Below are 24,669 nucleotides of genomic sequence, written 5' to 3'. Positions count from 1 at the left end.
TCTCTGACAGAGAGCATCAGAGGATATTAGTTCCCCTCGTGTCATTCTTTCCTATGGGAAATAATTATGTCTATCACAAAAAGACCTAACATGGTGTGTAATGTTAGTGCAAGCCATGGAAGGTCACTTGAGATATTGCTATAACCAGAACTGAACAGCTTCATAATTGAATACGTCAGACTGCAAACACAGCAGGTGTTTAAAAAGTAGTCCTATCTACTTGGAGTACATGCTAATTCCCTGGAAGGTTACTCAGGAGGAGAGAGTGATGAATTCATGGGGGGAAAAAATGAAACTTATTTCACTCTTGCATGTATGCAAGCAAAAAGAGGAGAGGTATTGCCCACCTATCCCTCCCCAGAAATACCAGTGAGCCATCTCTTTTTCATCTACCTATCCTGCTGATGCACTAGTGCAATGTGCTGAAGTAACTGCTGAACACAGCACCTCCTGTCAATTTGTGACAGCACGAATTAAGTTGTCCTCCAGCTGATTTTTATGCAGCATAGCACATCACTGGGACAGGCAGACAAAGAAGAAACCAAACCATATGGAAGGGATGAAAGAAACATGCCAGCACAGTGCAGTGAACAATGGGGAGAGGCAAAGGAGCAGTGGTTGTAAGTCGACCTAAAATTTAGTGCAAAGGAAGGAAACATTTAGCCCTAACTGTTTAATGAATGCCACCGAAAGACTAAATACTGCTCCCATCCAAATGGATGAGAGAGTTTTGCCATGGACTTTGATGGGAGCAAGATCAGGCTCCAAGTGCTGGAGACCACTTCATCCTGCATCTGTGTGACTGAGCAGCTTACTTCATCATCTAAATCAAATAAGTTACAGGAACACCATGTGCAAAATTCAACCCTGGTATAACTCTGTTGAGTTTAGTGTCATGGGTGAATTTGGTCCCATATCATTTATTTGTCCTTTGTGACATTGTATACGTTTTTTACAGCTCTATACTTTGCATTGGAGAGTGTAGTAAAAATAACTTGCAATTGCATCCTAATTATTTCCACTTCCATAATACTGTACAGCAATGATACACCCTAATTTTAAGTTGCATTTAAAAGATAACCGGATGACTTACAGAGTTGTCTTTCACCAGAAGAGCACAGCACTGGATTCCTGCCATCAGCATTTTATGGGGATTCCAGGCAACAGAATCAGCCCTGGGGAATTAAGGAAAGAGGAAAAACAAATGATTACCTTATAATCACAGTAGTAGATAGCGAAAAATGCCCATGTATATTACAAATGCCTATAACAGATTTCTGAATTCCCCTCCTCTCCTCCCTCCCTATAAATTCTGTAGTCTCTTCGATTAAAAAAATGCTTTGGATATACAAACTCCAAAGAGATTCTTAAGCAGTGCCCTTCCCAATTAACACCCTTCCTGGGTGTTCCCATGAGCCGTTAAACTATTTACCTGTGAATGCCATGCAGAAGCTTACGATGCTTCCTTGACATCAAAGCTGAGCCACCCCAAGATGCCTGTTGAGATATTTAAATAACCAAGACAATGTTATTTGTATATTCTAAGGTTCTATAAGTATTTCCACTGCATTATTTTATAAAACCTCAATAATCCATCTTATTCTAAAGCAATACTCTGATTTAAATGTGTGTGATCCTTGCTCATGGTGCCTAATTGTACACTCAGTGACATCAATGCAACCATGTTGAAATCAAGTCGGTTGCACTGGTGTCAAAGAGCGCCCAATTCTGCAAATCTCACTCACTCACTCTATGTAGCACTTACAGGAGTAGTCCCATTGACCTCGATGACAATACTCTCTCAAGGAAAGGCTACTCTATGTAAGTTGCATAGTCAGGCCCAGAATTTGGACCACTGACTTTTACTATGGAATATAACATTTGCAAGTATGTGACGGCAGCACCCAGGGTCTAGGGTGACCAGACAGCAAATGTGAAAAATCGGGACGGTGGTGGGGGGGGGTATTAGGAGCCTATACAAGAAAAAGACCCAAAAATCAGGACTGTCCCTATAAAATCGGGACATCTGGCCACCCTACTAGGGTCTGATGTGGCATCACTGAAATCAATGGAATTTTTAACATGGATTCAATGTGCGCAGGATTGGACCCCAACTACCTAACCGCTGCAATGAATCTAGAAATCTCAGACATTAATGAAGAGTTTCCATGCAGCTATGCATGGAAAGGGAGATTGTGGGGCACATGTCACATAATGTGCTCAAAGTCTTTTGTAAGAAATTAGTAGTAGTAAAAAAGAAAAGGGCTCAAATGTTGAAGGCATTGATCCTGCAAAGAGCTCCAGGCAGGCAGACCCCATGATTGTGCAGAGCAGGGACTAGGTAACAGGGACCCACCCATGCAGAACTGGGACCCAAGCAATTTAAAAACGCATATGCAGAATGTGTGTGTTAAAATGTACCTGGCAGGGATTTCTGCATAAGTTGGAAACATTTTTCCAGGAACTAAAAGCTAACAAAATTTTGTGGAAAATTTCAGAAAGCCTCATAGAAGAGTCCTTTTAAAGATAAATATTTTTTCTGAATGAGTAATGCAAATAAAATGTTTTTTATACATATTTATGAAGCAATTGGTATATGGTGGTATATACTGTTACTGACTGGAAGTTAGGCCAAAAGCCATGTGATAGAATTGGGTGAAATCTCGGTTCCCATCCCTGCACATCTGTGGAATGACCAAAAGAAGTGGAACCACTGCTGTTCTGCTGTACGAGGCTAGAAAGCACAAACGCCATTTAGAAGGATTCCACGGCTCCCTTCATGTTGAAGAGCCAAGTGAAATGTTTCTCCACTTGACAAGAATGCACAGGGGATTGTGGGTGGACTAGAAGAGTGGTAGGCGTGTGGTCAGTGGGTCATCAAATAACCTACATTCATTAGCTAGGAATCCCATACAGGGGTGGGGCATACTGAGCTACGGCGACTACTAGAGCCCAAGGATGGCTGTAGGTGCTATATCTTTGTGTTGCGGGAGGAGGGGGGAGATTCTGAGGCCCCTATATCGTACCTTGGCCTAATTTTTTCAGGAAATGTGAATTTCACACTAAGGGTGAAATCTTGTCCCAATTCAAGTCAATGGGCATTTGTTCAGCTCCAAAAACGCACAAATTCATAAAATCAGATTACTCAGAGGATTAACACATTGTGGTAGACTTATGAAGACCTGATTTAAAATATGACTTCGGTCATAGCAAGTGACCTAGATGTAGTCGTTTCACTCTGGTCCCCAGACATCACAAGTTTGGCGCACTGTATTTAGCCTCGCCCTAAGAGAGGCCTGAGTCCCGGAATACTATTAAATTAGGGCTGAGGTCAGAGGTGAAAGTAAGCCGGTCGCCCTGGTACAGCGTACTGGCAAGAGCCGGTGCACCGTACCGGGGCGGCCCGGCTTCCCCAGGCGGCAATTTAAAGGGCCTGGGGCTCCAGCCCCAGGCCCTTTAAATTGCCGCCAGAGCCCCGCTGCTGGAGCCCTGGGGTAGCAGCAGCGGGGCCCCGGGGGTTATGTAAAGGGCGGGGGCTCCCGCTGCCTCTACTGCCCTGGGCCCTTTAAATAGCTGCCGGAGCCCCGCCACTGCTACCCCAGGGCTCCGGGGGCTATTTAAAGGGCCCAGGGCGGTAGAGGCAGGGAAGCCCTGGGCCCTTTAAATAGCCCCCGGAGCCCTGCTGCCGGAGCCCTGGGGTAGCAGCGATAGCTGGGGGCTCCGGCAGTGGTTTAAAGGGCCTGGGGCGGTAGCAGCGGCCGAGCCCTGGGCCCTTTAAACTGCTGCCAGAGCCCCCAGCTGCCGCTGCTACCCCGGCGGGGGAGGAGGAGGGCACTTACCGGTACAGGGCGGGCCGGGGCTGGCTCTGACCCCGCGCATCCCCGCCCCTTCCCCCCGAGACCCCGCCCCTTCCGGGGGCCGGAGCCGGCCCCAACCCAGCCCTGTGCCGGTAAGTCCCTATTACTACTTTCACCCCTGGCTGAGGTGCACTGGCACAACTGTGTGCTGATGCCTGCACAACCCACACTTGCACAGTGCCTTCCTCTTACTGAAGTCCACAAAAAGAATATGCCAAGACTGGATCCTGAGAAGTACTGAGCACCCACAATTTCTATTAACATAAGTGTAATAAAGTAGAAATACGGGATCCGAGTTTTCAGGATACAAGTATTCAGAGGAGCAGCTGCACTGAGGTAGCTGCATCAGTTGGTCTATAAAAGTTATCTAGATCAGTATCTGTTTCAGAGGCAAAAGGCCAGAAATGGTATTTACCATAACTGGGAGATAGGAACAGTGAAGGCACACCAGGGAATGAAAGGTTAAAATCATGTCTTACAGGCACTTATATGGCTCACTTTACTGCCGTGTGTGAGTACCATACAGTCTTATGTATTTATCCCCAGAAAACCTGTGAAGTGCTATTATTCCCATTTTACAGATGGGGAACTAAGGCTCCTAGGGAATAAGTGACTTGCCTCTCAGATCATACAGTAAGTCTGCAGCAAAATAGGGAATTAAACGCAGGTCTCCCAAGTCCTAGGCTAGTGCCCTCACCACTGGACTACCCTTTTTCTCATACAGGAAGGAATAAAATTTTAATAATACACCACTACCTCGATATAACACGACCCGATATAACACGAATTCGGATATAACGTGGTAAAGCAGTGCTCCGGGGGGCGGGGCAGGGCTGCGCACTCCGGTGGATCAAAGCAAGTTCAATATAACGCGGTTTCACCTATAACGCGGTAAGATTTTTTGGCTCTCGAGGACAGCGTTATATCGAGGTAGAGGTGTACTACTCAGTACTTCTCTCCACCTGTGAATCACAAAGTCCCACAACTTCCTTGTAACTAGTAATAGTTATTATTCCAATTTTACAAATGGGAAAGGAAGTACAAGGAGGTTCAGTGAGTTTCCCAAGATCACACAGCAATTCTGTGGAAGAGCTGCGAATAAACTTCATTTATGCTAAATGCCCATTCACTGGCTACGGGATTGATCCAACACCCATTAAAGTCAACAGAAAAGCTCCCCTTAATTCAATGGAAGTTGGATCAGGTTCTAAGACAATACAACTTTAACTATGTGTGTGATAACAAACGGAGCTTTTCATTTTTATTCAGAGTTTCTCTTTAGACAATAAAGACAAAATCACCACATTAGGCCCTGCATTTCATAATCAACAAGTTAACTCTTGAAATACAGTGTAATACACAAAACCCACAAAAAGTTCTGCATCCACAAACTTGTAATTTAAAGTGTTGTGGTTTTTTTATATTTGGAGAAGGAAATCTTATGAAAATGTAGTTTTCCTAGTATTGTTTGACATAGGGTAAGCTTTGGAACTGAGTTACACCTGTGTAAATCTGGAATAACTCTGCTGACTTCAATTTTAGACAGCATGGTGAATAGCTCTTGGGACTGAAGCCAACAGAGTGACTCTGATTCACACCAGTGTAATTGACATCAGAATATGGCCCTGCTGTATAGAGCATTTACATCTACTCAAAGTCATTTGATTTTAATTGTTCTTTATTTTTTCAAAATTATAAACAGGCCCATATTAGGTGTTGGCTTGATAACCATTGGACTGCACAATGCATAAATCAGCACAGAACTGGGCTTTTAGCTTTCAAACACTATTTTCAGTGTACATGGGGTTGCTGTTTCTTTTCAGAATGGCCTCTGATCACCATGACTCCTGAAGTTTATTTCTGAATTACAAGTTCCTGTGTTTACTTATTTTCTTTTTCTTATATTCATCATTGATCATATTATGAATATTACTGGAGTTCTTTTCTGCAGTTACAAGAGTACTCACTCCACATTCCTGAGCTTGACTAGATATGTATGGCTATACAAATTAATAAAATATAGGGTTACAGGGTCTATAGGGTCTACATGCACACACAAATACCTACCACCCACTATCAGCCTAGGATAAGAATTCTCAAACTTTTTCATAATGTGGGCCACATCTTAATAGCAAAGTTGCCGTGCTCACCGCATATCATCCCATTCAGGATTGTGCAGGACACCTCCCCTTCCTCTGGAAATCAAGTAAGATCCCTGGGGCAACTACAGCAATTGCATACTTGGAAAAGTAGAATTTTCCTAATATTAAATTATTATTTTTTTAGCTTCTTAGTACGATTTAGCAGCTGGAAACAAGAAAAGCCAGCTCTCTGCAGGCCACTAGCAAGTACTTCTCAGACTGCAATTTAGGAACCACAGGTCTAGGACAATTATCAGATCAAAAATATTAGATTTGATAAGCAATGCCCTAACCATGCTATTTCTCCAGCTCTTATATTAAAGTGAATAGGGCCTATCCATCAAATCAATGGCAAAACTCACTGACTCAATTGGAAGCGTGATCAGGTTAAATATAAAAAAAGTTTTATTTAAAACTCAGGTCATATCCGTTACAAAAATCTTAAAGTGTTCAAAATCAAAAACAAACAACATTAAATCTTCCCTATAGACCCAGGTCCAGATTTTCCTCTGACTACATTGGTATAAATCCTGAGTAATTCCATAGACTTCAGTCTAGTTATTCTGGATTTATACTAGTGTAATTAAGAAGAAGAATCTGGCCTACAAGATTTAATTTTAGATTAAACAATTTTAAAAAAATTAACTCTTCATACTAGTAACTCAATGATTACTCCAGACAGAGATAATAAATTCAACTTTCCAACCTTTCACTTGTATAAGATTAAAACCTTATCATACAATGAAAAAAAAGGGTTAGAGAACATTTTATTCTGAGCAGCCCAGGAAAATTTAAGTGGGTCAACAGGAAAGCCAAATCCACGAATGTGAGACAGCCATCAGTTATTGTGATCAAGGCAGATTCTGCTCTCATTTGGACCACTATAAACTCATTAATGGACTACAAGTCTTGTTAGTCTCACTGGGAACATTTGACTTTGACCCGGCTAACAGTAATTATGCTATATCCAGCCCACATTAAGAAGTTGAAGGAATTTGAAGGAATATTTCTATACTGTTCTCCTCTTCAAAACTGCATGGGGGTTGGTTTTGTCTTTTGGGTGGGAGGAAGGAGTGGGAAGCTGTTTAGAAGCATTCTTAAAAGTACAATCTGGCAATCTGCAAAAAGACTTTGACCAGGTTTCAAAACCCACTTCTTTGCTGGTTTTCAGCAAGCGGAACTTAGCAGAGAAACCCATGCAAAGAATGGCAAATGGAATTAAACGCCGGTCTAATTTCTGAGTGCATGGAAATATCACAGTAGCCGAAGAAAGCAACAACAATGCTGAAGCAATACTAAAACTACATGGTATATAAACTAACTTACATCCACATGCAGCCAAAGACCATGTTTTTCACAGATATCAGCTATTTTATCCAGAGGATCAAATGCTCCCAACACAGTTGTACCAGCTGTGGCACAGACAAGAAATGGTGCTGCCCCCTGTGAAATGATCCAAAACAAAGAAATGTCATTTGCACTGTTCACATTCTCTAATATGCATACTGAGCTAAAATATAACAAGGTCTAGAAAAGTAGGGCAGGTATAACAGTGTCTACATTTTAGTTTCTCAGCAGTAAAAGGCTAACATATGAGGTACTGTATTTAAAAGTGCTGACTTTTGAAAACCAGGATGACATATTGTCATGGGCTGGACTCCACTAGATGCAGACTATATTTTGACAGCTCTGAGCCCTGTAAAGATGAAAGTATGTTGCATAGTTGACATCTCTCTTTTTTACTTTAATTGTCATTTCACAATCCTTTCCCTCTCACTGCTGTGTTTGCCGCAGCTCTGCCTAATATTGATGGCACCATTAGTTCAACTATCAGGCAAGGAAGTGACTCCTCATCTCTCAGGGGATCCCACCTGCATTACCTCTGCAGTGCTTGTATTCTTCACCCTGCTTAGTGCAGAGGAAGGCTAAGCTTGGTAACACTTTCTGCCTTGGCAGAAAGTGCCAGCATATTCTAAAGCTGGAACTATTATCACTAACCCTAATGTCAGTGCCCCACAGCAAGTCACTGTGTCTGTCCTACTCTTCTGAAAATAGTAAGGATTATAGGCAGTGGTTAAACATATAGTGAGATCTTCTGCCATCTCTCTCTCAGACAGATTAGATAGATTGAGTAGTGAAACTTTTGGCAGCTTTGAGGTCTCTGGCAATTCTCTCTTTCCCTTTTGGCCTTGGCAGCAAAAGTTTTCCTGTTTAGTTAATCCTAGCAGGGTGATTACAATAGTAGACAGAATTCTGCCAAACTTGTAGCTCTTACTGATGTCAGTGAGAGTTGCACATGCAACCAGGTTTACATTTATTTAGAGAAGCTAAATTCATCCCAAGCAGCACTGAGCGATGGAATTCTCAGGTCAATGGGCGCAGTCAGTCCTCTGCACCACTCAAGGTCATGGCCAAAGGATGGTAATATACATAAAATCATCACTACATACGCACTAAAACTGGTATTAAACTGTTAAATTTGGGATTTCTCATCAACTACATGCTTAATTTTAGGCAAACAAGAGGGACCTCTCTCTGATTTACTTTTAGGGCCAGATCCTCAGCTGATGTAAATCAGTGTCGCTCCATTCATTTCAATTTATAGCAGTTGACAATCTGGCAATGTGATGTTTTATTTCAAATGAAATCCAGACCAACTTCAAATAACTATCACTTACTTTTAAGCATCTATTGAAGACATATAGGTCTCATTCACAATTACACTAAGGCAACTTTACACCTATCCATGTCAAAGGGCCTTGCAGGGGGAGTCAATTTTACTTACACTTCCAGAGCAGTGTAAAAGGCCTTAGCGTAAATGAGACTCAGGCCCATATGTTCACAAAAATCCCAGCCTGTAATGTCTCATTCCTCTCACAGTCTAAAATAAGTCAACTAATCTGAAAAACAACAAAAGAGCCTGAAACTAAAGTACCAAGTGAAGCAACACTTCCGCCATGGCAATAACTCGATGTATTCATTACATTTAACAACAATTCACTGAAGAATCCCTGCTGGTCTGCTCCCACAGTAAATGAACAGGCAAAGGCAAAACTCCCACTGAAGCCAACAAGGGGTTTGCCTGAATTAGGCCAACAGGATTGGGTCCTCTATGAATTCTTGATAATGACCATAACATTTTTAGTAAGTAAAGGAAGCATGTTTTTATTCTGCTTGCCGCTATATTTAAGCAAATCCTCTTTTCTGAGTTTTTTCCTTTTTGCTCTAAGTACCAGGTCTAGTCGTATCCTGTTAGTAAAGAGGCCTAGGGGTTCTTGTCTATTATGCCTTATGTAGTGTTGATCTCAGGATATTGGATAGACATGGTGGGTAAGATCATATCTTTTATTGAACCAACTGCTGTTGGTGAGAGAAGTTTTCAGGCTTACACAACGCTCTTCTTCATGTCTGAACTCTATGTAAGCTCGAAAGCTTGTCTCTCTCACCAGGAGAAGTTGGTCCAAGAGAAGATATTACCTCACCCACTTTGTCTCTTTGTTATGCTTTATAGAACACTCATGCACTTCCACCACTGCAGAATAGGAAAAAATAGTCCTCTGGTGTCATAAGAATATTTACTGTGATTCACTGAGGCATATTGCTGTGGAAAAATTATAAAATAGCGTTTCATCAAGGAGAGAGGTACTTACAGAACCTAAACTGAAATGAGAGAACCTTTCAAGGTGCTTGTCGTTCCCATTTCAAGGCAAATGAAACAATAACAAACATTATGAAAGAAAGCAAATCTGTAACCAGAACATTTTTAATAAAGGAAAGAGTTTTCTTTCCTATAAAAATCAGTGCAACACAAATGGATCTAGCCCACTCTTCTTTTAGGTGCTTTTCTTTAAAAACATCCAAAAAAAAAAATCTATCAACAGTTCATTCGCAGGCCAAGAAAGGAAAGTCCTTTTCTTACCTGAGCAAGGAATTTTTCCCTATTAGCCCAGCTAATTAATTGCTTTTTAGTTGCCCAGTTTTATTTTCACTTCTGCTCTCTCCTACCTGCTCAAAATGAGTGAAGTGTAGGTCTTCTGCTTTAGCTGTCTGGGGGAGTGGAGGGGGGAAGGAGGAATTTGTTTTGCTATGCAATTAGGCCCACAATAAATCAGTAGTCAGTCAACTCGATATGGTACACGGTGGGGAAATAACTGTCAGTTTTTGGTTAAGGATATACCTGTATGTCAGCCCTTATTGAAAGCTTTTTCTGCTGTCCTGGAGCAAGGCAGGATGGCACTGTCACCTCTGACTCCATTGCCAATGATGGGAAAGTAGGTGTAAGTGTCAGCCCCATTGTGTGTGGTCCAGCACATTAACATCCTAGATGGCACACCAGGTGTCTGTATGCGATTCCCAGATTGAGGACTAAGGGCTCAATCCCAGCCCTTGTTGCTTTGATGCACACGTTGGGTGCATAGAGGAAGGCCCAGCTAAACAACCCAAGGAGAGATTACCTGAATCTTAGGAGTCATGTTCTGGTCCCCAAGCCAGCGAGTTCATAAACTACTGTCAGTAACAAGTGCTAGCTGGCAGACTGTGGGCACACACTTTGCTGCTGCTCAAAGGAGCAGCAAAATATATCCCACAGTGCAATACCCTAGTCCCTGCAAATGCTATCCCCACCCATATTCCCGGATGGCAGGATCCCTGGAGGAACATAAACACTGGATGGAATCTCTGATCCCTGTCACAACAATGGGCGGGGTGGAATGTGGTACTAAAAGCTAAGACAACAGGCCTTTATTCCACATGCTTCCTAACATTTGCGGATTCTTCTCTTATAGCTTTTGCAGGTAGCTTTTGCTACAGTTAAGATTGTTACATTATAATCAAGAAAGCAACAACAGTTTAAAGCAATACATTTATCATGTCAATTTACGAAGGCTTGAGGGCAAATGGAATATTGTGAGCGGAAAAGATGTACTAGATTCCTTCAGAGCAGCATCACTTGAACTATGATTAACACTAGCAAAGGCCTTGGGAAATGTTAATGGCCTTGTACAGCAAATCCCCCGGAATTCCTGGCTTACTGAACAATTTGTGGCAAGCAGGTTGCACGTGTAAGAACATTTGTATATGAACTGCCCTATTGTAACTTTCGCTCACTCTTATTCCCCTTTCATTCAAATGCACAAACGCTCAGCCTGCATGCTCGCTCTCTCTCCCCCTCTCACCTCTTTCCTGGCCCGCTGGACTTGTTTCTCCAGTTCCTCAGGTATCATCTTACCTCTAAGGGACACAGATTTAAAACTTTTTCAGTTATGTTCAAATAGGTTACTTACTTACAGCACTACTGCATTTTAAAAGGATCAGACCATGGCAGTGGCTCTGTTTCCTTACCTTTCATCTGTTGTGATGAAGTAAACATTCTGTGTGCCAATGCCCAGGAAAGAAGCTGCTTTGTTCATGGAGTAATGACACTGAGTAAATGAAAAAAAAAAAAGACATCAAAAAAGTAAACCAACAAGCAATTAAAAAAAAAACTTGACATGGCGTATAACGACATCAATATTTGACCATGGTCACATCACTAACTATATTTCCTAATGCAAACAACAAATTGTGAATGCTGTGCAGAAACAAGATAGCTAAAGTCAAATGACATGCACTGAATAGTACAATAGATAATGAGGCAAAGAGTAATGTGGTCCACATTTAAGATACTGATAAAAAGATACCATAACAATATCTTCACACAAGTGTGCACACACAAAACCTGCTTCTCATTTATACTAAAGACACTGTATACAGCTCAAAGGGGCCTTAAAAGTAGAAGTAAACATATACTAGTCCACTTTACATCACTCTAGCAGGGTGAAGGGGCCTTAAAGTGGGTGTTTACATTATGAGAGTGGTGGAAAGTGGCTTTAGTGTGAATAAGAATCAAGTCAACAATCTCTGCATTGTAGTTTTTCTTCTGTTTAATGCAAAGATTCAGAGTTTCATATTTTACCATATTTCTAAATTTCATCTTTGTGACCTACGGCTTCACTACTCATGGAGTTATTCTGAAGTAACTCCAGGTGAAGACACTTACTCCAAAATAAGAATACCTTGTTCTGGTTTATCTTCGTTCATGGTCACAGTTAGCTATTGCACTTTAAATTCACACCCTGCCTTAATCCAAATTAACTTTCAAGTTTAGACAAGCCTTTATGATTCCATCCTGCAAGATACTGAGAAGCACCTGCAAGATGCTAAATGCATTCATCTCCCATAGGAGCTAGTAGATCCTGATGCACCCTTAGCATCTCACACGAGCTCTCAACACCTTGCAGGATTAAGCTTGCCCTAAATCTGAATGGGTATTTTAAAATTGCTCTTGTTGGAAAATAGAAGCAAATCCTTCAGGTTATTATTTTAGGGGTTAAAATAACATACATTCCAACAACCCTGAAGATGTCTAGAATTGTTTCTCATCGTACAGGAGGTGAAGCCAGGTGATTAATTCCATTTTCTTCCAGAGGGTTCACACAAAAGCAGTTACAGAGGAACATAATTATGAAAAATGTACAGCACTTTAATGTGTGGGTATGAATATATTAAGGGTGTTCAAGCCTGTCACGCTTATTTTGATGAGATGGATCATCTCAAAGGGTTTTCTTTTTCTTTTTTCTTTTTTTAAAAACAGGAAGATTTTTTTCCTTTCAACTAAATGCACACAAAATACTAACAGCTAATATCAGTCAGTCAATCTTAAAACTGTTTAATTTTCTAACATGACACATTCACAAAACCTTTAGGACTCATTCATTTAGACTATTGCAAGAATAATAGTATACATAGGTGGATAATTAATCTTGTGTTACATCAAATTACATCACTAATTGGTAATATATTATAGAGCTGCAATGTTTTTTTGTTCATGAGAGATTCGGACTCCAGCAACAGAGAGTTTCAAATGACTTCTGAATGATTAAATAAATAATTAATAGCTGCAATGAAACAAACAAACAAAAAAGCTAGTTTATACCACTGACTTTTACCACTATGTTCAAATGAAAAGCATGACACTGAGTCACTGGGAATAATCAAATTGCTCCAGAAAGCAATGGATCTGCAAAATCTAGAAGTTGGTAGATAAAAGCAGATCACCAAATCGTAGATCTTATTATGAAATGTGGACAGGGGCAAGAACATAAGTGCAGCTTCAGCATTTGAGATACTGAGAAACAAAAAAAAAAATGGGAACTGACTGAATCCCTAAGGAAAACAACATGTAGATGTGTCATTTATGGACTTTTAAGAGTCCAATCTGCTCCCACTGAAATAGGAGTTGTGCCTTGGATTTCAATGGGAGCAGAAACAGGCCGTAAGTGTATGGCCAGAAGCTATCATTGTAAAGAGGATAAGAGTTGTGCTAAAGCATAGCTTTGGAGGGCTTCCATCACTGGACTAAAAGAAAAAAACAGTCTACAATAGACTGGCTCCAAAATATACTGTTTATTATTTGCTAAACACACTAATGTAATAAGTTACATAGCACCATTTTAGCAAAAGATGCACAGGTATTTACAGAAACTACGGTCAATCAACAGTGTCGATCCATTTATAATCTTAGAGTTCCTATTTTAAGTAAGCTCTTTGCAATCTTCTTTTGAGGAAGATATAATATCTGTAATAATTCAGGTTGAAAAAAGAAACCTTTTCAAAGCACAAGACCAAACTGAATACCAGTACATTTAAAATGGGGTGGGGGGGAGAGTATATGGGATTATTTTGACTAGGGAATGAACAAGTTAGTATTTTTTGTTATAATGCCAAACACAATGTAGCCTTGTCCTGCACATATGAAGATAGAATAAAAAATAATATTTTCTTGTTTTTGAAAAGTTTTCTGGAAACTGGAGCACATAAAGCAATTATGTTGTTATGAGATGGCTTTATTACTCATTATGTCTATTGTAATCTCAGTAGCAGAGCAGAGGGGATACTTAATATTGTACTCTCATACTTAGTTTACAGGTCTGATCAAGTCACATTGCAGAGGGGTTCCATTTCATCACAACAAAAAACTACCAGCATTAAAGTATTCATTGCAATTTCTCATGCATTTCTTTTCTTCTCTTAGTCTCAATTTCACTACATTCTCATCTTTCTGGCCCACTATAATGTTCTTATTCCCGAACAAAATCAGATAAGACTCAAATATAATGAAAAGGAAAAATGATAAAAATGTGGTTAATGACTGTAGCTTGAGTTGTACTCAGTTATGTATCACAGGTTCAGAAACACCAGCTAAAACTCAGGAAGGCAGGACACTAATAATTTTTCTGCTGCTGCTATTTCAAGTGTCACTGAGGAACTGTCCAGCAAAGGTACGTGCAGTTTCCTCCATAAACCACCATTATTTCAAGTAGCTCAGGATTTTCTATCTCCTTGAGTTAGAGTGCATGTTATCTAAACTTACTTTACCTTACAGCAAAAGAGCAGAAACTGCCTACAATGGCATGTAGCCAACCTGTGACTGCTAGCAGCAAATATCATCAACGGATGGGACACTAGCGGGGGAGGGCTCTGAGTTACTACAGAGAATTTTTTCCCAGGTGTCTGGCTGGTGGGCCTTGCCCACATGCTCAGGGTCTAACTGATTACCATATTTGGGGTTGGGAAGGAATTTCCCCCCGAGGCAGATTGATAGAGACCCTGGGGGGCTTTTGCCTTCCTCTGCAGCATGGAGCACAGGTCACTTGCAGATTTAAACTAGTGTAAATGGTGAATTCTCTGTAACTTGAAGTGTTTAAACCATGATTTGAGGAATTCAGTAACTCAGCTAGAGGTTAGGGGTCTATTACAGGAGTGGGTGGGTGAGGTTCTGTGCCCTGCAATGTGCAGGAGGTCAGACTAGATGATCATGATGGTCCCTTCTGGCCTTAAAGTCTGAGAGCAGGTCTATATTAGAAGTGCTACATCGGCGCAGTCTGGTGAAGACACTCTGTGCTGATGGGAGAGCGCTCTCCCGTAGACATAATTACTCCACCTCTGCAAGAGGCAGAAGCTATGTCGGCAGGAGACAGCGCTTAGGTCACTGTAACCTGCGTCACTCGGGCGGGGGTGGGGGGAGGGAAGGTGTTTTTCTCACACCCCTGAGCAACGTAAGTTAGATCAACTTAAACGGTAGTACAGACCTGCCCTCAGTCTAACACCTCCTGAAAAACAGTACCACATTGGCACTGAGTGCCTGCCTGAGAACACCAGTGCTGTGCAACACTAACAGACCACCTCTTATAGTGCTAAAGCTCAAATATAAGACATGGTTTTGAGACTAAAGTCTTAAAACGAGGGACGTATAGCAGTCAGTATGCTCTGACCACTGAGCAGTATCAGCTCACTGTCTCCCTGTGCTCCCTCATCTGTTTGTCTTATCCACTTCTTGTCTCTACTTAGATGGTAAGCTCTGCAGGGCAGAGGCCATCTCTTTCTTGTATGTTTGTACAGTGCCCATCACAGCGGGTCCCTGGCCTTTAGGTACTATTCAATACAAATAAACAAAACACAATAAATAATTAATAATAGAAAGTTGGCATTACAGTGCATCAACTTCAGTTTAAGCAGTTTTTCATATAACCTCAATAATCAATCATATCTGAGGCAAACTATTTTGAAAAACAGAAGTGAGATAATACCAAATCTGGGTGGAACAGAGGTAAACATGGGCCAAAAATTAGGATCTCTACAAATTGATGTCTCCTCCCTCTTAAACTGATAAATGTTCTAGCACTTCTGTACAATGCCAATTAACATAACTAAAGATATTACAACAAATGCTACGGGCACAGGTAGAAGTACTGCGTATGTAGGTACCAAAGAGAGAGAGGAAGGATGGCCTTCTGGTTAAGGTAATAAACAGGGACTCAGGGCAGCTGGGTTCAGTCCCTGGCACTGCCACAGAATTTTTCTCTTATCTTGGGCAAGCCATGTGAGCTTCCTGTGTCCAGGTTCCCATTTGAAAAACTGGGATAAGCCTTTGCCTTGTCCATTTAGATTGTAAGCTTTTGGGGGCTGTAAGCACTTAAGGGCAGGCACTGTACTATTACTGTATTTGTATATATTTCCAAGCAAAATGGGGCCCAGATCTCCACTGGGGCTTCTAGCTGCTATTGTAACAGAAGTAATAATAATAATAATAATAATAATAATACCACCTGTGCCAATCTAATCTCAAACACAACTATACCTAACCTAGTTTGTTTAAAGGGTTGTGGATGTCACAAAGCCCAAGGGGCAGAGATGTAGGTGGGAGAAAAGAGGCTCTAATTAAAGGCTAAAACTCTGAAGGAGAATTAGTGCCAGTGGGCATCCCTCCTACTACAGTCTCCCATCTGAGTTTTGCATATGTTGTGTTTGAAAGCTTTAAAAGAGGAAGACGTTTTTAGATTCTTTGAAGTAGGTTATTAAAGCAGCGTTGTTTAGAGAGCTTCAGTGAAAGGTTTTGCCGGGATTCTCTTTGTTGGATTTGATTCTCCACTGCAGTCAAGCTGTGCTCAGAGCCAGTGGAGAAGGGGGGCTGCAGACAGCCATTTGTAGCTTTCTGACTATTGATTGCCTGGCCCCAGCGTAAGCTGAAGCTGCAGGATAGCAGCTTTAACTTACACTACCGAGGTATGTTCCTGCTAGACCTTATGTCAGTGGGAAATCAGACAGAGGAGCTCTGTTTCACCACAACCTCTCCTTTTCCCAACACCAGAGATTGGCAGGAGATGGAGAGTTTCTCTGTGCAGGGGGAATTCACCACCAGCCATCTCCACACACCATGTTTCCCACTGTATAATGACAACCCTTTTATTATGCTTGGAACAGCATTAGACACACAATGGAAATGTACAGCATATGCAAAAGAAAAAAAGTTAATTAATAAAAAGTCTATAATGAAGATGGGTGCAATTTCGTTACCTCTTCTGATGTAAAGAGGACCAGTCTTGGCAGCCCTGAAAGCCCCTTTTCCTTTATGTCAGGACAATATTTATACCTAGCTAAGTTCATAGCATACATATTAGAAACAGAGCCACCTGTAAAAAACAAACAAAAAAACACAAAGCAACATATTCATTTATTATATTTTAGAAATTCAAACTAACAAGTAACTCTTGGCACTCATCTTGTGCTGTGGGTGCCTAGCCCATAAATTAAAACCACAAAACTAGCCTGTAAATATATCCATCATAGCCCAGTCCTTACTCAACAGCCTGAGAGATGAGAGAAGAAAAGGAGGCTTTGCTGCTTGCTTGGAAGGTTAACAGATCTGGGCTGTAGTGGACCAAATGGCAGGGGAATGATTCCGGACACCAAGAAGTTCTCATAGAGAATGCCCAGCCACCAGTTCCTTCTTGTATACATTGTGGGAGCTCCTGGGCCTCTGCTGATCTCAATTGTGGCAGTACACCACGGAGAGAGAGATGGCCCCTCAGGCAACCATGTCTCAATCCATTGGAAAGGAAAAGGGGGAAGAGACAATTAGGAGGAACTGGAAGAAATAGAAGATCTCTGGGAGAAGATCTGGAAGGGAAATGGAAGAGCTCAAGGAGACAGATGGGATTTTTTTGAGGCAAGATTGGCTTATATAAAAATTCAGTTTTATGGAAGCTAGAAAATAAAGATACAGTTAATGTACTAAAGAATCCTTTAAGTGTCCTCTGATATATTTTTAGTAAATTTGCTTTAAAAAAAATCTGCAGAACATGCCAGAGGTTTTTCTAAAACTATGCACAGAATCTAGGACAAAAAAAAAATCCACAAATTTGGTATAATTTCCCACAAATTTCCAATGTCTTTAATTATGGTTAATTTACTTTTCTACCACTTATTGGTGGGATACATTAACTATTTCTCATCCCCTCCACTAACTATATTTTAACATTTGCTTCTTTTTCACAGGAAGCAGGTTGGAGAATCTTACAGCTTGGTATCTTGATGCTAATAATTCGGTACAGAAAGACTTGGGGATAAATTGTTACATTCCATTTTCCCCATGCACCTGTAGCTGAAATATATTGACAATATTGCTACTTTTTAAACAAAACAAAAAAAGTATTAAAATGTAGCCTTTAAAAAAAATTTAACCAGAAATATTTCATGGTCTACCTGCTCATATCATTTCAAAACAGTATCACACCAAAAGGAGCTTGCTCAAGTCACTCCTACTAAGATAAACATTGACACCCAAAATGTAGGCAGTGTACACAGAGGAGTACCCTGTCACACCATTGACTGGCTTTCATTCAGATAGTTACAAAGATGCTGGCAGAAGAGAAGAGTAACCAGGAATGGCCTTCGGGAAATGTGCTGGATGAGCACGAGTTGTACACGATACACACTGATACAAAGATGTAAAATACAGGGGTGCATTGTAAAATACTGGGTCAGGCATCTTGCACAAGGGACAGGCACAATCACAGCCCTGTGCTAGGGACTGACAACCAGCTCAAAGGCTGTCCCCTTCGTAGCAGTCAGTGGAGCTGGCCAGCAGTACAGAAGGGAGCACTGCAGGGTGGTGCCATATATGCACCCCTCCTACATGCTCCAGAGACACAGTCACCCTCTGAGGTAGTACAACTTCACCCCACATCTCAGCACTGGGCTCTATGTAAACTATACAATGCGGCCCATAACAGCTAATACATTACTTGGAGACTTCCTGCTCAATGTATTTTGTAAAGCACTTGTGGGCCTCTGAAACTCTGACCACTTTAAATGGCCCAGTCTCACTCCAAATTCAGTCTGAGTTGATTAGCTCATACTGACATAGAACTGGAGCCTGAGACTGCTGCCCACTCAGGTCACTGAAGGTGATCTTACCATTGATATTAATGAGAACTGGGTGGGCTCCAATTCCAGGGGCTCTAGAATTCGTTCTGAGTAATTTTTTATTAATTGAGCCCTACAGCTGCTTTCGTTTCATGTGACTATACAGATTCATAGAATTTTTATTATGGTGGTCTAGAAGCTTGGGTAAAATAACTTTATTAAAGCTAAAAGTCCTTACGTCATCTGATTTTGTATGCTTTTTGGAGTACACGATACGAGTTAAATAAATCACAAAATTCTTAATCTGTAGCTCTCTGCAGTTTCTATAGGTTAGTTTGAAATTCAGAAGATGGAAGGCTGTTTTCTTACCTGGATTAAATATGCCATCACCTTCTTTCCAGCCTATGAATTCAATCATTCTCTTCAGGACTGCTTCTTCCACTAACAAAAACACGGGGGACACCTCATATGTATATCTGAATAAATATAAAAGTATCATTATTGGCAATAGACTGCAGAACTCCTGGTCACAGGACATCATAGAGACTAAGAATTTAGCAAGATTCAAAGAGGGACTGGAGAGTTATATGGATAACAAGAATATCCAGAGTTTATAATGTTAATGATAAAAATAGATTTGGGAGGAAGATAAAATCGCATGCTTCTGGGTTTAAGCTAATCTCTAACTATTAGGGGTTAGGAGGAAACTTCCCTCCGTGGCAGTTTATCCCACATCAATCTACCGTGTGATTTCTTGCACCTTCCTCTGAAGCAACTGGTGCTGGATTTCAATACACCAAAGGTCTAATCCAGTATGGCAATTTACTCTGTTCCTAACAGCATCATAACACTGACCTTTACATTTTCAAAGCAATGCATAGGGATTTCAGTCATGTGACTCAGATTAAGTGAATAACAGCTAATAAAACCATACGCTACTGGGGAAAATTACCCATTTTATGTAAGTTATTCTTTTGTTTATTACACCTTTACATCTGCCTGCCCAATCAGGAAGCCATTTGTGTTCAGTTCAGTGCAGACTGTTTCAGAGGAGATACACACGCTGTGCTCTCTCATGGAGACTTTACTTTTGTGCTTTTTTAGTGTGTTGTTCTCGTCATCAAAAACAGAAGTCACTCAGATTGAAAACGTGTATGGAAAACATAACATCCATGAATGTAACTAGACAAATTTTTGTGGGTGCTGAACCGTATGAGCTCCTGTTGCTTCTGTAGTTTGACACCCAAAACACTAAAGGCTCTCCCTATCTGAAGCAATCGTACTTGGACCCTAGACTTCAGTTCTATCTTCCCCGTATTGCTTGCACATATACATATGCAACATTTGTGCAAATTCATTGTGGTGCCCATACTTAATACTATGTGGAGCAAATACAGAAGGTGGCTGAAGGACTCCATTGGGCATGCTTACGACAGTTCAGCTAATATCAGTCCTAACTTTGGATCAACTTTAAAATGCCAGTCCCAAAATGGGAAAAGTTTATTTAAGGGCATATAACTTTGGGATGCCATGGACAAAAAAGAAAAATGGATCAATTTAACACTTCATACCAAACACAATGAAAACAAAAAATAAAATTTGTACTAGCCGCACCTTGAACACCCGGGAGCAAATTTGATCTCCATTATAATGGCATAAATCCCAAATAACACCACTGAAGTTACCTTGGATTTACATTGGTGGAAGTGAGATCAAAGTCCTGCTCATTGAGAGGACAGCCTTTATCTGAATAAGTTTGTTTTTAAAAGCATATCTAAATAGCATATCTAGATCCCCTAAGTAAGAATAAATTTACAGGTAAAAGGTATGACAAACAAAAGTGGAGGATCTTTACTCTTAAATTAAGACTCACAGACTGAAAAAGGCTCCAACAGCTTAGCCAAGTTGAAGTATATGGTTATGCGATGCAGAACCAAACTCTGTTGTTATCCCCAGGTTCCTGCTAAAAGTCCTCTGTGTTAATGTAAACAGAAACCTGAAGCGGGTATTCATAATTTTAAAAAAATCTGGAATGTTATAATAGTGTTCCAGGGTCATTTCAATGAGTACAAAAAAGGTACACTTACACACTTGGGTTTAATGCTTCTGTAATGAAACGAGCCACTAAAGAGTAATAATCAATACCAGCATACAACTGATTGAAAAATCTTGGATGATCTGCAGATTTAAAAATGAAACATAAGTACTCCAGTATACTTCACAAGTGAAAATAAACACAACAGCATCTCTACTGCATGACTACAGGATGCAGGTATATAGATTGAAACATACTACATGGCCAAACAGCAGCATTTTACTTTATTATCCCTTTAGTGTCCCTGAGACTCTCTCTTCTTTCCCCAGATTGGCCAAACTTCTCACAAAGGGTGAAATTCATAACTGTGCTCAAACAAAGTGTAAGTGGGACTTAAATAGCACATATGCCTCCTGCTGGCCTTCTTCACAGGGGGGAATTTATTAAGGCTGTTTGAAAACTTCCTGCTGAAACTTTTGAAGGAAAGTTTGGTTTAGTTTAAACAAAAACTTTCACAGAAAGTACCAGTTTTTTCCCCTCAAACATTTTCATTTTTTTAATTGGAAAACTGAAAGCTTTTTGTGGGGGGGGGGGGTGTAAATCAGCTTTCAGTTTTGACCCCCCCCCCAAAAAAAATTTTTTTTCCACTGAAAATTTTAACAAAAACAATTTTTCTCATTTTCATTTATATTTTCTGCTGAGAAAAAAATCACCAGTTCTAGAATTTACACATACAGCCTCATCTTGCGAGGCAGGAGTTGAGGGCAGTCTGACTCTGCACTCTACATTTGGCTTCCTTAATTTCACTTTCCATTTTAACCCTGCACTCAACTTTACTTATTTAAGATCTGATCGACCAATCCCCCTTGGTCATTTCTCATACTGCAGTGAGACTACTTGTGTGAGTTGGATTATTCATGTGAGTACTGCAAGAAGGGTTTGGACACAAATGGAATGATATTATAGATAATTTTCATCTATCCCATCAGTGTTCTTCTTTCATATCCCTCCCTGCCAACCTGAGAGGAAGTTTTGTGTTTTTTAATTTCCCTGTTAAATTATTTTAAAGAGCCAACCTCTCTGGAAACACTTTTCTAAATGTTTCTTTTTTAAAATTGTGTTTCTTTCTTTTACCAGAATTTCTGAGATATAGAGAAAAAGAGAAACCGTCTTTTACCTTATTACCTTAATTTAAGTGGCACCATTTGGGGGTGCTGCACTATTAAATAAATAACAATAATGAGAAATTATGTTAAAGTAATCTAAAAGTTTTCATCATAAAATCAATTCAGTTCAGGGTCTGCTACCATCTGGACTACAGTTCGCCACATTGTAACTAGGTATTATAAAACAGGGTGAATTCATGACAGACTAGAAGCCTTAAATCTGAAGCTTTTGCTAGCTTTTATAGTTAGGGTAACATTGTTTGTGCATCTTGCTTTTGTATTTAATTCATTTTCTAAGGTGGCACAGTGCAACAAATGAAAATGTAAAGAAAAATTACAAAATGAAGATAATATATTCCACTGACATTGTAAAGACATCTGCATATTAATATTGCATGGGACTCTTCAGATAAGCACTGCTAATTTCTGTGTTCTTCAAAAACATATGCTCACTCTCAATTATTTTTTTATTCTGTAGCAACAGCATCTTTAGCAGGAAACATACCCGGTAATTTATATCAAATGTCCTTCACACCTTCTGAAATACACTGAGTATAGGATATGTAGCTATGCTTCTGAAATTCTAACTAGGCTTTTGATACACCACCCTATTTCCTAAACAGATGTTACTCATTTCTTTCTGTTGATATTTGGTTATACAGAATGCTTTTCATCAAGGTTACCTACGTGGGGTCAATCCTGCAAGGTGCTGGGTGCCTTTTCTGAGATGCTGAGCACTCATCCCCCATTGTCTTGAGCAGGAATTATGGCTGACCAGCATTTTACAAGGGGATACTCAGCACGTAGCAGGATTATCCTCCAGGTGAAATTTGTATCCACTTGTGAAAAAAGCCAGTATATACCTCACTTAGTCACCTGATTACATTTAAAAAGTGATTTAAAGCATGCATTAAGGTTTTGACTTTCCTTTTGCAAACAGACTGTTTGCTATACGTTAAAAGTAAACGCAGTGCCATTCTTGACCAACAGGCTGACTTAACCTTGCCTTATTTGCATTAAATGGCAGTGACTATGACATCACTACTCACCAACCAGACAGCAGGAAGTCCTATGCAAAGGTCTTGGGGATTCATAAAGGTCTTTCTCCTGCCTGATTTGGTAAATTGTTATATCATATTCCATACCTGTCTAGAGGCCAAAGGCGTCTTTCAGGAGACTTTAGAATAGCAGAGTCTCCCATTAACATCAATGGTAATCCCTCGCAGGGTTTTTTAATGTCATCATACAGATTTTAGTCCCTCTCAGAAATCCATCTGATCACTGTGAGGATCCAGGTGGCTTGGCAGGTATGATACTCTCATTTTACAATAAGGACTAGATATGAAGGAGAGAAGAATTACTTATGCCAGCATTTACTCAAACAGCTATAGAACAGCCAATGAAAGCATTCATATGCTTTCATATGGTTACAGGCACGCAGAAAATGTTGACATAGCAAAACGTCACCTTGTTTCCTGAAGGGTAACAAAGTTTAGGAGAAAATACCCTGACTTCAGAGTTTTTGAGGGTAATAAGGTAACACAATTAGAACTCAAATTCCTACTAGTTTTGACGCTGTATCGAATAATGTCCTGGCAAAGTTGCAAGAGTCTCTGATGGGGCTCTCCGGTATCCCTCATTTCCAGATCGAGAAGTTTTTTCAGTTTTTCTGGAGGGTGCCATTCACAAACCTAATGATGGGGGAAATGCCAGCAATGAATACATGTTGGCTGAGGTGAAGACAAATGTTATGGTAATATAACCTCACTCACCAACGGATTCTGTAATGTAATGGTTTCCAAAGTAAGAAAATTGCACTTAACAGCAACTCTATAAAAATGGCCTCATGGGATCCTATTTTTATTGTGTCTCAGGGACTCCCGGCTCAAACTTGTTCTGGTTAGAAAAATAATCTTTTTGCTTTTAACTGCTGGAGCTGCAAACTCAACCTGGAATCTGGAAACCAAGATGAGTTGCTTCTGCTTTGTATATCTTTATTAGGCGTAATAAACCTGTAGACCAAATTCTGCCTTCAGCAACCCCCATGAAATCCCAGTGTCTTCAAATGCTGTTATGCCAGGGGCATGGAGCTGGCTCATGCAGCCCACAAATGGGCAAGGCCTACCTGTCCAGCACCTCTCTCAAATACCCTCTGCAAATAAGGGCACTATGGAACCCAGACAAGTCTATAATGCTGCCCTCCTCCAGTGGTACCATAGCCACCCTTCCTCAGGGTGAATCCGCCTCTAACACAAATGCTCCTGCAGGCTCAGCAAACTCAAGGGTAAATTTGACCCCAAGACAAAAAAAAAAAAAAAAAAAAAAAAAAATTGGCATTTCAAAGTAATGTAGGAAACATTTTCTTGCAAATGTATATTTTAATTTAATTATGCTATTAAAAGGTTTCATGATGCCACATTTTTAAATCCAGACAGCTATATTTTATTTCAAAACCTAACCACAAACTAAAAGCAAGTTCAATGCCATTTATGTGCTATAAAACTCAGCTGTCTTGGAAAGCTAAAGTTTTTAATCACTCATATCTATTACAATATATTTTCAAGCTGATTCCAAGGCTTTACCTTCTCTGTTACATCAGCAGCTTTCTGTATGACCTCCTCCATTATGATCTTACAGGCATCTTCTACAAATTTTTCTCCTGCTTTTGAATCTGTTATTGGGCCATTCAGAATGACACCATTCACCAAGACAGCATTCCTCTTCCT

General features: G+C 40.4%; 1 protein-coding gene across 2 annotated transcripts in view; it reads right to left on the bottom strand.

The window, feature by feature from the left end:
- Positions 1-23,592, bottom strand: part of GADL1 (glutamate decarboxylase like 1) — an 80,039-nt gene extending 56,447 nt beyond the window's left edge. The window contains exons 1-10 of one of the 2 annotated variants that reach the window (XM_024212118.3): positions 23,508-23,592; positions 23,089-23,278; positions 20,830-20,920; positions 19,112-19,218; positions 16,892-17,007; positions 11,339-11,418; positions 11,173-11,227; positions 7,325-7,441; positions 1,433-1,497; positions 1,094-1,175 (exon numbers count right to left, since the gene is read on the bottom strand). In XM_024212118.3, coding sequence (XP_024067886.1) covers positions 1,094-1,175; positions 1,433-1,497; positions 7,325-7,441; positions 11,173-11,227; positions 11,339-11,418; positions 16,892-17,007; positions 19,112-19,160 — 564 coding nt within the window. In that variant the 5' untranslated portion in view covers positions 19,161-19,218; positions 20,830-20,920; positions 23,089-23,278; positions 23,508-23,592. Of the gene's footprint in view, positions 1-1,093; positions 1,176-1,432; positions 1,498-7,324; positions 7,442-11,172; positions 11,228-11,338; positions 11,419-16,891; positions 17,008-19,111; positions 19,219-20,829; positions 20,921-23,088; positions 23,279-23,410; positions 23,433-23,507 lie in introns of those variants that run through there. The other variant, XM_024212119.3, reaches the window with a different exon arrangement.
- Between the last annotated feature and the right edge of the window lie 1,077 nt (positions 23,593-24,669).

Source organism: Terrapene carolina, unplaced genomic scaffold (assembly GCF_002925995.2).
Source record: "Terrapene carolina triunguis isolate 2854851 unplaced genomic scaffold, T_m_triunguis-2.0 Scaffold84, whole genome shotgun sequence".
In the NCBI taxonomy this organism is placed as follows: domain Eukaryota; kingdom Metazoa; phylum Chordata; order Testudines; family Emydidae; genus Terrapene; species Terrapene triunguis.
The sequence above is the reverse complement of the archived record's forward strand: the minus strand, read 5'-3'. Positions and strand labels throughout refer to the sequence as shown.